The sequence below is a fragment of the Mastigoproctus giganteus genome, chromosome 10, assembly GCF_048544385.1.
Source record: "Mastigoproctus giganteus isolate SK-2022 chromosome 10, ASM4854438v1, whole genome shotgun sequence".
Taxonomy (NCBI): Eukaryota; Metazoa; Arthropoda; class Arachnida; order Uropygi; family Thelyphonidae; genus Mastigoproctus; species Mastigoproctus giganteus.
This window is the reverse complement of record NC_143584.1, coordinates 201,891,940-201,908,250: the sequence shown is the minus strand read 5'-3', so window position 1 is coordinate 201,908,250 and position 16,311 is coordinate 201,891,940. Positions and strand designations below refer to the sequence as shown.

Genomic DNA, 16,311 nt, shown 5'->3' with positions numbered 1-16,311 from the left:
AAATGTTCTGCAAGCGCGGACTGGTCAGTTTCGGCAAGCCGGATTGCTCTGTCGTGTTCCGTGAGGCGATCCTGGAGACGTCTCGATGTCTCACCTACGTAGCAACTGTTACAGGCCCTACAGGTGATACGGTACACTACATTGCTGCGTAAGACAGGTGTGACAGGGGTCTTCACACTGGAGACAAGTGAACGTAGGTTCCTACCTGGTAATTGCACACATTTGATGTTGTAACTTCTCAGGATCTTCGAGATACGTCCTGACACTCCTGGATAGTACGGAATGTAGGCGGATGATATGCCGACTTGCTTCGGAGGTCTTGGGTTGGAAGTAAGTTCTTGTGCCTGTAACAAGCATCTGTTTAGTACATGGGATGGATAACCGCATCTGGTTAGGTCCGCCTTCACACGGGAGATCTCATTACGTCTAATTGTGTCGGTGCTGGAATGGCTCCAGGCCCTGGAGAACAGGGTGCGGGCAGTGCTATTGAGATGGCTTGGAGCGTGGCCGGACCCGTAGTTGGTGAATTGACCGCACCACATGGGTTTGCGGTATACTGAGGTCTCTAGATGTGGGCCTACGCGATGCACTAGCATGTCCAGAAACGGGAGCGAACCGTCCACCTCTGATTCTACGGTAAACTTGATGAAATTGGATAGAGAGTTGAGGTATTCTAGTAGTACCGTTTCAGTACTCCAGGCCCATTTGTCACTAACATTAATTTGTTTTCTTTAAAACCTTTTTCTGAATCACAAACTGGATTTGTACATGAAACAGAGCCACTTATCATTAGTGATTACATGCATTTTTTAAATTTAACTCCGAGGAGTGCCAACATGACTTTTTTCTTGCCACCTTCTAACTTCTTTAAATAAATTTGCAAGAAGCTGCCACTGTTCTATCAGTCTAGTTAGATATTTACTCAAAGACAGTCAACATGAGAACACATGCTTCAAAATCATATTTACTTCAGTGGCATGCATGAATGGAAACTCTAAGTCTATCCTGCCTTTCAATACTTCCTTCAAGGTAGTAATAAATGTTCAAAAAATTCATCCACTATCATAAAAAGGTAAGCAGCCCCTCTTTTCAGCACACATATTAATTAGATAACAAGGACACTATTTCAGTCCACATGTTTAATCTCCTATTTTAATACCCTCATTAACTCTTTTCACATCCTGTTGATAGGGGTATTATCAACATTAAATGCTAGATACTTTTTTAAAGAGATCCCTCATGCTTTCAGGTTGTTCAGAAGAAAACAACTAATCATAAACTTTTCACACTTTATACAATACGATAAATAATTTTAATAAATGAGCATCATGTTACAAATCCTTTACCAGGTTCTTGTTCACATGTATAATGAGTCAGAAAAGGATTACATAAAATTTGTAATCCTTGTTCTGACTCATCATGCACGTGAACAAGGACATGGTAAACAGTTTATAACATGATGCCCGTTTGTTAAAATTATATATCTTGATGTATAAAATGCTTGAACAGTATTTCATGATAGATAACACCCATGAAGAAAAAAAACATCCCAATGAAAGACATGACCGTATCCCCTGAGTCCAAGCAAGCTCTCATAATTATGACTAAGGGTTTGCTTACTTCCTTTGCTGCCTCCTTTAATATAACTGGATAGATCCCATCCACCCCAGGTGCCTTTCTTGTCTTTATCTTCAACAATTTCCCCTCCACTTTACTCTCAGTTATTACAAGATTCTCTAGCTCACTGCCAGTGTTTACTTCATCTATGGCATTCCCCTTCCTGAGAGTAGTAATCAATGGACACTGCTCATCGTGGACTAATGTTATTAGTGGAGTCCCTCAGGGCTCAGTGTTGGGTCCATTATTGTTTTCTGTATTCATAAATGATATTGATGATGGTATATCACACTTAATGTCGAAGTTTGCAGACGATACAAAGGTAGGCAGGGTTGTCAAGGACACTACTGACACTATGCTGCTGCAACAGGATCTGGAAAGGTTGAGCAGATGGGCTGAGAGGTGGCAAATGAAGTTTAACATTGACAAATGTAAAGTACTACATATGGGAAACAGCAACCCCAGAGCAACGTATCAACTCTGTGGTATTACACTGACAGTGGTAGAGAATGAAAGGGACCTGGGGGTGGTTGTGCAGGCAGATATGAAGTTCTCTGAGCAGTGCAGACGGGCTGCAAGAGTAGCTCATGGTGTATTGTCAATGATATATAGGAATTTTTCTAGCAGGGATAAGGAGGTGATTATTCCCTTGTATAAGCAATGGTCAGGCCACACCTAGAGTACTGTATACAGGTCTGGAGGCCTCATTTCAAGAGGGATGTAGAGCTGCTGGAACGAGTACAGAGAAGGGCAACAAGATTAGTGAATGGAACAAAGGGGTGCTCTTACGAAGAAAGGCTTAAGATTTGCAAATTACAGTGTCTGGAGACTAGGCACCAGTGAGGTGATCTGATAGAGGTGTATAAAGCATTGAATGGTTTGAGCATGCTCAATGCTGATGGGATTCTTCCTCTCGCTCAGAATAATCACCTGAGAGGGCATAAATTCAAATTGAGGAAAGACAGATGTAGGATAGACGTGCGGAAATTTGCCTTTAGCCAGCGAGTGGTTGGTTGGTGGAACAGACTTCCATCCCTTGTTGTGGAAGTTGATAGCCTAAATAAGTTTAAGGCTCAGCTGGACAGGTATTTTGAACGAACAGAGAGGTGAAGTGGGAGTTGTTTTTTTTTTTTTTTTTTTTTTTTTTTTGGCTGATGCTGCATAAGCTTGCTTTCTTGCATCAAATGCCTCTACTAATGCTAATGCTAATGTGTGAATGTCGATGCAAAATATTCATTTAGTTTGTTAGCTACCTGAGCAGGGTCATCAACAGTTGACCCATCGATATCAAGTGGACCAATCTGATTCATCCCCTTCCTTCTAGAGTTTACATAAGTAAAGAACTCTTTGCTCTTTTTCTTTGCATCCCTTGCCAAAGATTTCTCGAAATCGGCCTTCGCCTGTCTATCCTCCTTTGTAACTTGGTTACAGATCAACTTGTATCTATCATAGGCTTCTGTGTCACGTGTTAATTTGTATGTATCCCATGCATTTTTCTTCTTTGCCATATGTCTCATTAGTTCATCTGACATCCATTTAGGCCTAAACCTTGAACAATATTTCTTAGTTGGTATGTAATGCCTAGTAGCTTCCAAGGTAAGTTCTTTGAATGCTTCCCATTTTGAATTTGCTGTTGGTAACATCATCAGTTGGTCCCACTGTATAGAATTTAAATAGTCTCAGTCCATCATAGTTGCCTTTACGAAAGCAATAACTCTTCCCTTTACCCCTAATGGTAGTTACCTCTCTGAGTAAATCCCACTTCAGCACACTGTGATCACTGCCACCTAGTGGTTCATTTATCTGCAGATTCTTAATGCATGAAGAATCACTACTGATAATCAAATCAAGAGTATTAATCCCTCTAGTTGCCTCCTGAACATGCTGATGTAGAAAACAATCATCCAATAAATCCACAAAAGCCTTGCTAGTGTGTGAGTGACCAGCCTCCAAATTCCAGTCAATATCTGGGAAATTAAAATCCCCCATTATAAGACTCTCTGATTTACTGGCCCTCTCTATTTCCCTGTACAGTTTCTTATTATACTCATCAGAGTCATTAGGCCTATAGCACACTGCTACTCTCAATTTTGATCCCCCAATGCTTATATCACACCAAACTGACATAAGAAGCAATAAAGCGATACAGTAGCAATAACAATTTATGAAAGGTGAACAGATCGTATTTCCTATATCCAACGTGTATGGCTCCTACGAACAGAAGATCAAGGAAATTCATCTGTTGGAAACGGGCAAAACTGGTGTAAAACTGATAACACTGCAATGTGAATTGGATAAAAAAAAAGTTTACTTTATTGTAATTGTTTTTAGTAAACAATATCGGAACAGCAGTTTCCTGGGTTTGATCTAACCAAATTTCGAGAAAATATTTCTATTTATAGCTGCGTTATAAACTTCGAAAACTGGTGCATCAAAATAAAGAAAAAAAAAAATCATTCGCTATGAATAACGGTTCTTTCTTTAAATGTGTATTGTTCACATAACTGCAATATTTCTAACAATACAAAGCTAACAGATTACGACTAACGGCTGCTCAAAAAGTATCGTTAGAAGATATTTGCTTGTTACGCTTTTATGTCATCGCAAAGGGAGAAATTCTGTTTTAGTTCAGAAGCCGAATAAATTCACTATCCACGGTCATAAAGCTGTTCTGAGCTGCAATAAACAGATAAACTCTGCTGACAAATAGACTTACTCCCCATCACTTTTATTGTTTTACTGTGGTTTTTGGCAGATGAGTCGGTGACTGCTAAATGCAGTGCAGTTTCTTGTATTCTCTCTCTCTCTCTATTTCGGGATCTCTGAACAAGTGGTCATCACGGAATATAAACAGAAAATTTGTTTGTTGGAATGCTGCCCACCAATTATCAACTCTTTTACCGACCTTCTAATGTACGTTGTGTTCAAATAATCCACTTTGCGAAATTCGAAAGTGCTACATCAATTAGGAGCAAAAACGGTTTCCCCCAACATAATGAATTACTTTATAGGTATAATAATGATTTTACTGACTGGAAGGAAGTGTCCACAATAAAACATCTGTACAAGGTGAAAACATGCGGTCACTCAAAGGATAAGTGATGTTTGAAATTTATAATGCAGTTCACTAGCTAATATTTCCAGAGGAATTATTCTGGATTTTTTTTTATCAAATGAGCACCAGACCAAAATCAGACTAATTAGTAATTCCACATTCTGTGATGAAATGTCGTGCACGATATTGTTCGCTACAAAAATAACGTAAAGCAACAAAGCAAAACATTGTAACAGAGCAATAATGTGAAATATTGTTAGAAAGTAAAAATGCTAAATACTGTTCCCTAAAACAATTAGTACAGCAAAGTGTTTTTTTTTTTTTTTTTTTCCTCTCATTTCTACTGTGGCTTTCAGTTGAATTTTCTTGATTTTGTGTCAGTAGACACAATATGTATTGTAATTTCTTCGATATGAATTGTAATACATATTGAAGAAATTTACAATATGTAAATTTTTACAATATGTAAATTATTACAATATGTATTGAAATACATACTGAAGAAAGGAAATACGATAGTAAAATAAGCATTGGAAATAAAAAAATATTCCTGTGTTCAAACAATTTGGGAAAATTGTTTGAATACAATTACATTTGGGAAAATTACAACAAAAGACTGATTTTACCCGAAGACATCAGGTCAGTCCAAAGTAACTGTGTAGTCATTTGCAATCAAGGACAAACTATACAGTGATGTTTGAAATGTATAATCCGGCTTCCAATATATTTATAGCTAGTATATCCAATTGACGAAAAGGGGTTGAATGCCGTCCATTGTCCCTTCTAAGCTGAAATTATTCCCCTTTGGGAATATTGCAAATACTGATATCTGCCGAACAGAAGACAGTTTATGTTCCCCTACTGTAACGAATTACTTGCGGTAACATGAAGAGTAACTTCCTCTTTGATTTTACTGCAAGAAACTCTGAGAACAAAACATCTGTTCTAACTGCATACACTTATTGTTACTGTCCTGACATTATTTCTAGATGACAACTACTACCATGCAAAAAAAATTACTGTACTATGGTTTGATCTTACGGTAAGATTTTGATCTCCCCTACCGTAACAAATTACTGGCGGTAACATGAAGGGTAACTTCCTCTTTGATTCTACTGCAACGGACTCTCAGAACAAAACATCTGTTCTAACTGCATATGCTTATTGTTACTGTCCTGACATTATTTCTAGATGACAATTACTCTCCATGCAATAAAGGATTACTGTACTATAGTTTGATCTTACCATAAGGTTAGAATGAAACACTTCCCAATATTTCCAGAAGGATTATTGACTACTATTTGCTGAATTTACCGCAAAGAAGTTTTCACAATTATACATATGTAGAAGGCGAAAACACATACGCCACCCAAACAAATTATTTTCACTACAAGAAAGAGTTGCTAATGTGTATTCCCCCCTCAACGGATTTTCCACATTCCTTGCTTCTGTGCAACGCAAGAATTTCAATTTAAGTAGTGACAACCGTTGATATTTCACACTTAGATTTCAGATTTACCTTAGATTTAAAACATGCATAGGAGTTACTTGGAAGGGAATTATGAAGAAAGGCCAGCTGATGAGCAGTCATCATCGGAAGATGATAGCTCCTTCTGTGAGGAAATGGACCATCGGAGTAGCACTGAGACAAGCGATGGCAGTGACAGCGACTGGGAGCAGCTGGAGGAGGATGTTTATATCGGGAAGGATAAAAAGCACGGTGTGGAGGAAAGTTGCCCCTCGTCTAAATATTCGTGCAGCTCGAGGTAACATTATTCATTTACCAGGTGTGAAGGCTGCAGGTAAGTCCGCCAAATCACCAAATGATTGTTTTTTATTATTTTTCGATAATGAAATGATAACCCATATAGTGAAACATACTAATGAATATGTTGATAAAATATCTTCTAATTTTTCGTTGGCCAAGGATGCTAGAAGAACAGATAACGATGAAATGAGAGCTTTGATAGGTATTTTAATATTGTCAGGAATGTCTGAGCGTTCAATGTGGAAGTTTATGTGGAGAGACAACCTCCTGGGCCATATGCCCTGTCAAATTCGCCCCTCGATGTGGTTATGCGGCTTGTTCGCCCAATTGAAGGAACCAACCGTAATTTGACCACAGACAATTGGTTTTGCAGTGTGCCTCTGGCTTCTAAATTACAAGAAAAAAACATTACTCTTGTTGGCACACTAAGGAAAAATAAACGTGAGCTACCAGCTGAATTGGTCAATGTGAAGGAATGCGAGCCGACCTAGTAGTTTGTTCGCATTCCAAGATCAGACCACAGTTGTGTCCAATGTACCAAAAAAAAAAAAAAACAGAAATGTGATCCTAATATCGACTAAGCACCACAACGATACTATAGATCCTGACAGTGGCGACAAAAGAAAGCCGGAAATTATTACGTTTTATAATATGACCAAAGGTGGAGTTGATGTCTTGGATGAAATGTAGGGAACGTATACTACTTATCAGGAAACCAGAAGGTGGCCAATAGTACTTTTCCACAGGATTTTGAACATTTCTGGAATAAATGCCTTGGCTATTTTCCGTAGCAATAATCCAGAAGTGAGACTCCCTCGAAGCGAGTTTCTCGCAGAGATTGGAAAAAGTTTAGTGAATCCACAGCTCCGTAGAAGAGCGGCCACAGTAACTCTTCCAAAATATCTTCGTGCGAAAGCAGTGAAATATGCTTGTATTCCACCAGAAGAAATTCTTGGACCTTCCCAACAGTGTCCACCTAAGCAAGGTAGATGTTACAAGTGTCCCAGGAAGAAAGATCGTAAAACAAAGAAATTCTGCGAAGCATGTTTAGAACGAGTTTGTAAGGGGCACTCGAAGACTGTCTGTGAATTATGTTTTGGGAAGATACCTAAAGAAAATGTTCAAAGTAGTGACAGTGATGACAAAAATACACACTTATCACTTTTTTTATTTAGCTAAACTGCTTTATATTGGCACACATAATTTATATGTATATTTATATACACAAACATAGCAAAAATTATGTATGCTAATATAAAACAGTACAGCTAAATAAAAAAGTCTACACATGTGTGTGTGTGTGTGTGTCGCTACTACAACTTTTTCAGCAGGTCACTTCTTATGAGACATTCTTTCAGAAGTGGGGTGTTTCTTGCAAGTTAGTTTGAGCAACATAATGCAGAAGGCCTTAGTTTTATTCTATCTTCCTGGTGCACTAGTACATTATGACAAAGTAGATTTAGTTTATATTTAGAATTCAGCATAGCTTTTCATTATTCAAGCAGATAAGTTCAGATTTTTTTTTTTTTTTTAATTAATTTAGAAATTAGCTTGATACAGCTTATTTGTATTCATTTAGGGATTACACTATTACAGATATATATTCATTTAGGAATAAGACTAATAGAACTTTTTCATTCAGTTAGATTTACTAATAGAAATTTGCACACTTTTTTTGTTCAGTTAGAAATTAAATTTACACAACTTTTCTTATATTCCTTTAGGATTACACTAGCACAGTTTTTTTTATTCATTTAGGTTTAGGTTACCACATCTTCCTTATTTAGTTAGAGATTAGCTAAACATAGCTCATTATTTTTATTGCTAGAGATTAGATTGACACGTTAATTTTTTTAAAAAAATTCATTTAGGGATTATATTAGTATTAGCATAGCTTCTTGTTTAGGTGTGTACACTTCAGAAGGATCGGAAATCTTCTTTTGGCTGGATGCAACTGTACTTCTGCAGCTTTTACATGAAGTAGTTTTGACAGAGACCGAATGGCTACTCTTTTTTAGAGTTGTGTGATTTCACTACTGATGCCAATCTCTATGAGAAGCTTTTCTTGTGTATTATTCACTTCTGGATTTTTGTTCTGTGGGTTGTTTATGGTATTAATTCCTGAAACGTCAGGAATCAAAAAAAAAAAAAAAAAACGCCATTGGTCATTTTCTGCTTTCCTGAGGCATGAAGTAGATCATCACATTTCATTCTATGAGTATATTCCACATTCGATCATATTGAAGCGTAATTTCTGGCTTTCTACTGTCACCACCGTTGCTATCTATAGAGCTGTCAAAGTGGGTTGTGTAGGAGCACATTTCTGTTTTTTTTTTTTGTAATATTCAGCTGGCAGTTCTCTTTTTTTTTTTTTTTTTTTTTTTTCAGCGAGCCAACAAACAGTGTTTCCTCGTAAAATTTTAGTAGTCAAAGACATAATGCTAGAACCAGTTGTTATAGGAGCATATTGTGATTAGTTTATTCAATAGGGCAAACAAGCTGATTCATCACATCCGGACGTTCTTGAAAAGTTGTCTGGCTGTTGTCTTTCAACATAAATCTCCATATCCTTTGTGTATAAAATCATATTTGCATAGCATAACATGGTATGCAGTTCACATTTTGCTATTTTACTGGTACGTATTCGGGAAAAAAAGAACATTTATGGTTGAATGAAAATAGCTGTTTATCTTCAGGATATTACAACACTATGTAATTTCTTCAGCATCTATCTAAAAACAAAAACAAAAAAATCTGTAAATGCTGCTAATCGGTCTGTTTCTTTCTCTTTTGAGTCTGTTACTTCGGACCAACCATTATTATTCCACATATTTTTCAAGTTTTAACTTGCTGCATGATACGTTCCTAAAATGTTTGTTAGAAAGCTAATTTCATTGTTATCTGTTCTTCTAACATCTGGGGTGAATCACTATCTGGGTTAACATTACATTATCGAAAGGACAATCCTATAGTGATTGGTGTTCTTGCTGCAGCCCTCGTACCTGGCAGATGACATATAATGTTCTGGGCTGTGTGGATATTTTTGGAGGTCAGCAGTTTTTCTTCATTCGGTGACGTTATTCTTTCCGACATAGTCACATTTTGTCTGTGCTGTTGTGATGTTCACTTTCTCGGCAGTCATCTTCATCAGTGGATGCTGAAGTTCTAATAAGGCATCCCTGTTGTAACCTTCAGCGCTGGAGTCTGGTTTCAGAGGTTACAGAATAAAACACTTCAAAATAAATTAATTTCTATAAAAAGGAGCATACTACTAGCCCTGATGCGTGCCTATTGTACAGTTTTATCAGCTCCTCTTCAAGTGCTGGCAGGATCTATTCCGCTAGATCTTCACATAGTTTACAGAGGGTTGTGTTACAGATTGAAAACAAGCACCGACCGACTTTTTTGATTTTAGAATCAACATGAATAATCATAACATCTAAGGTGAGAAGAAAAACAACAGGAACAAACTTTCTACCTTATGACAGACACAATGGGACATATTACTGACCGGGCAGGTTACTAGAAAGTTTTCTCCAGAGGTTACCTACCTAACGGATAAAGGCAGAAGATAATGGTTCTCCCTATCGATGCAGAAGTCATATCTCATCACTGGACACTGTCGCTAAACGATAAACTGTGCATATTCGGACTTTTTCATACTAACTTCTGCTCTTGCGGACAACGTGAAGACTGACAGCATGTGTTATTTGACTGTGACATTTATGAGGACTTGAGAAGAAAATTGTGTTAGAGATTTTCGTCCTGGATTGGAACATCATCTTGTGGAAAACAAAGAAATTCATTCCACCTTTAAGAACTTTGCTTCTCTTGTTTTCGAAAGATGCTGATCTATTGGACAAACACCAACTGCTTCCATCTGATTGTTTTTACTTGGGCACTATTTGTGTTATACGCAGAATGTAAATATGTACTGATGAACCACATACCAGCTTAGTTTCAGTTCTACTATTATGTTTTATGCTGAATGTAAATATGAGTGTTAACATATTATTATAAAATTAAAAATATTTATTTGAACTTCATTTTGCTTTGCTGTGTTAAAAATATGACAAGCCAAAATTTACTTTTTTTCATTTTTTTTGGTAGAAAATATCAATAAATTACAGCTATTAGAATGTCATAAACAAGAGACAAATTAAAAAAAAAAGTAGTATACCCTAATCAAAAATAAAAAAAGAGAACGCTATCTATCAGATTTTGGAAAGCCTTATCTATTCAGATCAAACTCAGTAAGAGGAAACAACCATTCTGTGGAACAAAACTTTCAAATGCAACATTGCATATTGCAATTCAATAGCACAGCACAGGAATACACTGAACACAAACATTATTCATGATAACATTGTTTATTTATAAATTACTTGCATTTCATACACGTAATAATATAATATTGTCTACTAATAATTAATGATTACACTATTTTTTCTAAAATTGAAAAAGATTAGGATTTCATTTATTATAACATTGCCAAGTAGTTAGCTCTGGACCTTTGACAACCTCCTGGCCTTCTTCCCACAAAAAAAGAAAAAATATTTTTATTTTTCTCTCTCTCTAAGGTAAAAATGCAAAATATTGTTCCCTAAAACAATTGAAGTAAAGCAATGTGGATTTCTCAAATGCGCACCAGACCAAAATCGCACTAATTAGTACTTCCGCATCCTAGGATGAACTGACTAATTAGAACTCCAGCATCTGTGATGAAATGTCATGCACACCGATATCGTTTGCTACAGCAATAATGTAAAGAAACGAAACAAAATATTGTAACAGAGCTATAAAGCAAAATAATGTTAGAAAGTAAAAATGCAAAATATTGTTCTCTAAAACAATTGCAGTTTCACCATCCTAGGATGAAGCTGACTTAGAGCTGCAATGCTATTTTTTTTTATTTATTATGTTTTTTGTGTTTTTGTATGGGCGGCTCCTAGAACAAAAGTTCATCTCCGCCTCTTTGCTCTGTTCAGTTTTTACACACTGTCAAGGTGTGTAAAAACTCCACGACACAACAGTGTGTGTTGTGTCGTGGAGAAAAAAAAAAAAAAAAATCATCCCACTTAGGAATATCCCATGTTGGATGAAGACAGATGAAAAGGAAGGCAAGAGAGAAAAGTTTTTCATCCTGCATGGGAGAAAGTGACAGGAAAGAAAAACTGTGTTTGTGAGCTTATGTGTGTGTTCTGTATTGTGATGTTGTGTTTTGGCATTTTGGCTACCTGGAAGCAGTGATCACCTGGATGACTGCCTCCAGGTACTTGTCCCTAGCAGGAGGGTAAAGCCTTCCCTACTATCTGCACACCTTCCTCCCTGGGGAACGCGTTTCCCAGGGAGGAAAGAAAAACTTGTATAAGATGAAGGAGAGGGAAGGAGAAAAGAGGAGAAGAACTATCCCGGCTCAGGAAAGCCCCAATCCAGGATCGATTGCTAGAACAACACAAGAAAAAAAATAAATAATAAATAAATAATAATAATAAATTTTAAAAAATAATAATAATCATAAATAAATTAAATGAAAGTTAGCTCTCTAGACCTTTGACAATCTCTTAGCCTTCTCCCCACAAAAAGGGTATTTTTTATCTCTCTCTCTCTCTCTCTCTCTCTCTCTCTAGGGACGGACTAGAAAGGGTGGACTCCCTCCCCTAAGGAGTTTTTTTTCCCTCAAGTGAAAGAAGGGAATTGGAAATTTCATGAAAATGAACTCTGTTTTTCTTCATTTGGTGAACAGCTACTCAGTCAGTGCAAGAGAAGTGACTTTATTACAGTTGCAGCTCAGAATGGAATTCAAGCATTGAAACATGGCATTTTACGTTGAATTTTTCGGGCGTTGTGTGATAATGAAAATTTAATTTTTCTCTGGAAATTTTTTGATGGTATCAAATGCATATCAAGGAAATATTGAAGTATTCAATAACAATTACTTACAATTTCCCAATCCCTCACTATGAGTAATGGATTGTTCTCACAATCTGTTACTAGCTGCGCATTTTTTTTTTCCGTTTGTACACCAGGTGAGATGCATGTGAAGTTCCTTCGATATCAGTTTTCGAAGTTTATAACGCAGCTATGAATAGAAATATTTTCTTGAAATTTCGTAAGAAGATCAAATATACATCCATGAAACTGCTGTTCCGATTTAGTCCTCTAGAAACAATTACAATAAAGAGAACTTCTTTTTTTTTTTTATGAAATGCGCATTGTAGTGATCAGTTTTACGACAGTTTTTTTTTTTCTTTTGTTTTCCTTCCATTTCCAGTATTGCTTCCAGTTGATGAATTTCCTTGATTTTTTGTTAGTAGATAATACATACTGAAGAAAGGAAATGCAACATTTTAGTTTTTCAAAACCAATTCGTTGCAATTCTTTTGTACAACAATTACGAAAAGCAGTAAAGCAACTGTTGTGAGTGAGCCATGCAAATTAGTGTTCGCAAGTAATGATGCTCAACTGTTTGTTTTCCACGAAAGTCGTTTACTTTTTTATTTTCTCCTTGGATCACCTTGGTAACGCTAATGACGTAAGCTTGACCAGTCAATTATCTCTCCGCATGTGTTGATTCGTTTTAGCCAGAGGCGCCGAGCTGAGGCGCGAATTTTTGAACTAATGATGTAACGCGTTTTATTTTCAAAGCTTGGATCTTGTTTTGCCGACATCAAAATTTAATAAATTGAAATGTGATCGTACATTTTTGCTGTTTTAGAGTGAATCAATAGTTTTTGCTGAGCGCTAAAGGTAGGAAATCAAAGAATATACTTCTGTTTATGTATATTGAGAGTTTCAATTTTGTAAATTGAGTAGAAACTATGGAAATTATTAGTTTTCTTCGGGGGGAGAAACTTTCAAGTTAGGGTTAAAAATTTGACAAAAACAGGGCAGATTTAGACCGGGTTACTATACTGGCATAGACTAATAATCAAACAGACTGCAGAACACTTTATTTTGGCAGGCTTTGCAAAGAGAAGTATGCGTAGAGGTAATGACATCTACAACAGAGTAGCGATGTAGCGATCTAATATGCCATTCGTATGCAATTTAGCCTGGAGTACATGGGTTGAAGGAGAGGAGGAAACGAACCGATATAATAACTAAACTCACTTCCTTGTATAATTTTTTTTGATAATTATTAGTATTTCGAAGTATTATTACTAAAATATATGACCATAGATTAGTGGTTGAAAAAAAGGAACTTTAAAACGAGAAGCAAAGTACTTCTAGCAGTGTAACTGTGGTCAATGAAAACGAACACAATATTGCCACACTTCAAAGTGAGGATGAACAATCACAGCCTTTTGTTCCCCAGAAATCCGAAGTGAAAAAACAAGAACCAACTAATAAAAGACCAAAACGAAAGTATAATGACAATTATTTGAATTTCAGCTTTACATGTGTTGAAAATAAAGATGCTCCTGATGCACAGTGCGCCAAATGGAATAAAATATTAGCAACAGTTCTTTGGCTCTTGCTAAACTTGTGTTTCGTAAGTGTTCCGTGAATATCATGTGAGATGAAAAGTGTTCCGTAAATATGTTGTGAGATGAAGTGTTCCGTAAATATGTTGTGAGATGAAGTGTTCCGTGACTAAAAAAGTTTGGGAAATGCTGCTGTAGAGTCACCCTTCAATGGTGGAAAAATTATTATTGCCACCAAACACATCAAAAGTGGCAAATTTTTCAGAGCCATTAGTTCCTCTTCTAACAATGCCTGTTTTTTTCCTTCTTCTGCAACAGTATTTTTTTGATATTTCACTGTCAAGAAACATTTCATACACCTGCATGATTATCACCATTCAGAAGAGACTATGTTCTATGGAAAATGACTTAAATCAACATTCAACACATACAACAGCATCACGTTCACCGTGAATGCCACATCTATTTTTGCATTTATTTCTATGCAGTGCACATTACACAAGCAAACATTACTTTTTCCAAATTTTATAATATGAGAAAAATCTTATGTACAAGTCTTCTGAAACTTTACACATACAATTCTTCTGAATCTTATTGAAATACATTGTTAATTATCTTCTCCCCTTGAGGGAATGAATTTAACATTCTGAATTTAAAGGCAAAGCCATAGTTTTACTATAAAGTTTAGGAAAAGATAGAGAAATACTACATTACAATGGTGACATGAAAAGGGAGTCAAAACAAGTCAAAAAGATGGATTTGCCATCATAAACCTGGGGATCTGGCAGATACATATGCTCCCTCCCTCCCTCCCTCCATACATGCCCTCTGCCGGAGATGAGTAAACTATTGCTACAATTAAAGAGACTATTAAGAGATAATAGAATCTTTACATAGATTTGAACCCGGATTTTTCTACACAAGTGATGAACGCACAACACCATCGTGGACGATAATATGAATGGCAAAGAAATTAAATTAATTACTAATGAAACAAGAATCACTTGAAATGTTTAATTCTATAATCACCTGAAATTTTTGCTCGTTGGATAGAAGAATTTGCTGTACCTAAATCAATTATATGCTCAGGTTTATCTTCCAAAAAATTAAAAAATGGGGCCACACCTAACATTGAAAAACAAACTTTATTAGACATTTAAACAAAATAACCATAGCTGGGATATATATAAAATGTTTAAAGTGACACATATAATGTTATGTGGGATATTCAAAGGAAACACAGCATATGTGCACATTTTACTTTACATTGCAAAATATAATATAAAATCACTTTTAAGTAATCAAACATTTGTGTCAACAAATCCAATTCCAACCAAAGAATTTTGGTAGCTATTCACCTGAATTATAACTGTATTGTTACTATAATGTTCATATCACTGTCCATGTGAAACATATAACTTTAAAAGATTTTTTCCCAAAAAAAAAATATTAAAATCATAAATATAAATGGATACAACCTATTGAAATGCGAGCAATACTTTATCGAAAACAAAGAAAATTGAAGACGCTGATTTTTTCTTTTTTTTTAATTGGAAAATTCAAAATTTAGTTTGATATAAAATTAATTTTAAATCATGAAGAATTTACAAAGGATCAGTAGGAGTGAGGGTTAAATATATTCTGGATCATATTTAATCCTCAAAGTTCTGGGTTCAAAGCTGACTGTGAAAGTAATTGGGCTAAGGTAAAGAAAGCCAACACGAGAACCACGGCAAACTGGTTTGCTGCTACCACAGTTTCTCCCTGCATTCTCATTAAACAGATGGTGCGTGTTATTGGTAGTCAAGAACAATATATTGATTGACACATAGGCGTGACAAATGATGTAATGATTAGTTTTTTTTTCATTATTAAAAGCAGATTATTAGAGTTCATGAGTGTTTTTGCTATTAAAATAAAAAAAAACTTTATCACTGATTTCTTTGTACGGTTTAAGGTAAAAAAGTAAAAAGTAAAGTGCAGCCATTATCAACCCACTGCAGGATGGAAGCCTCCTCAACAATTCATGCTGAGGGAAATGGACCATAATCTGCCACGCTGGTCCAGTGCGGGTTGGCAGATTGACCGTATTCAACAGTCAGGGGCTTGAACCCTGGTCTACTCAAAGAGCGTGTGCTACTGCACTCCGGCTCCTGCCCACTCGGCTACGGAGGCCGTCTAAGGTAAGGTTTCCTAACCTAACCTTAAAGGATAGGTTAGGAAAAAATGAAAAGATTTCTTTATTTTTCTTTATATTTCATAACCTGGCCTTATATGTTAGGTTAGGAAATAACAGGAAAAGAAAAAGATTCTTTATATACAGGGTGATTCACTACCAGTGCGACAAACTTGCAGGAGGTGTAGGGGGCACAAAGACGAATCGGAATCACATAGCATTGCAGGATCCGAAATGCCTTCATCATGCGGTAGAGGACGTTGAACAG

The 16,311-nt window shown here is 36.2% G+C and overlaps 1 protein-coding gene across 3 annotated transcripts in view; it reads right to left on the bottom strand.

Annotated features, from left to right (window-relative positions):
* XNP (ATRX chromatin remodeler XNP) overlaps positions 1–16,311 on the bottom strand; it is a 664,672-nt gene that overhangs the window by 583,386 nt on the left and 64,975 nt on the right. For all 3 annotated transcript variants that reach the window (XM_090383634.1, XM_090383636.1, XM_090383635.1), the window contains exon 4: positions 14,897–14,992. In XM_090383634.1, coding sequence (XP_090239760.1) covers positions 14,897–14,992 — 96 coding nt within the window. The remainder of the gene's footprint in view (positions 1–14,896; positions 14,993–16,311) is intronic.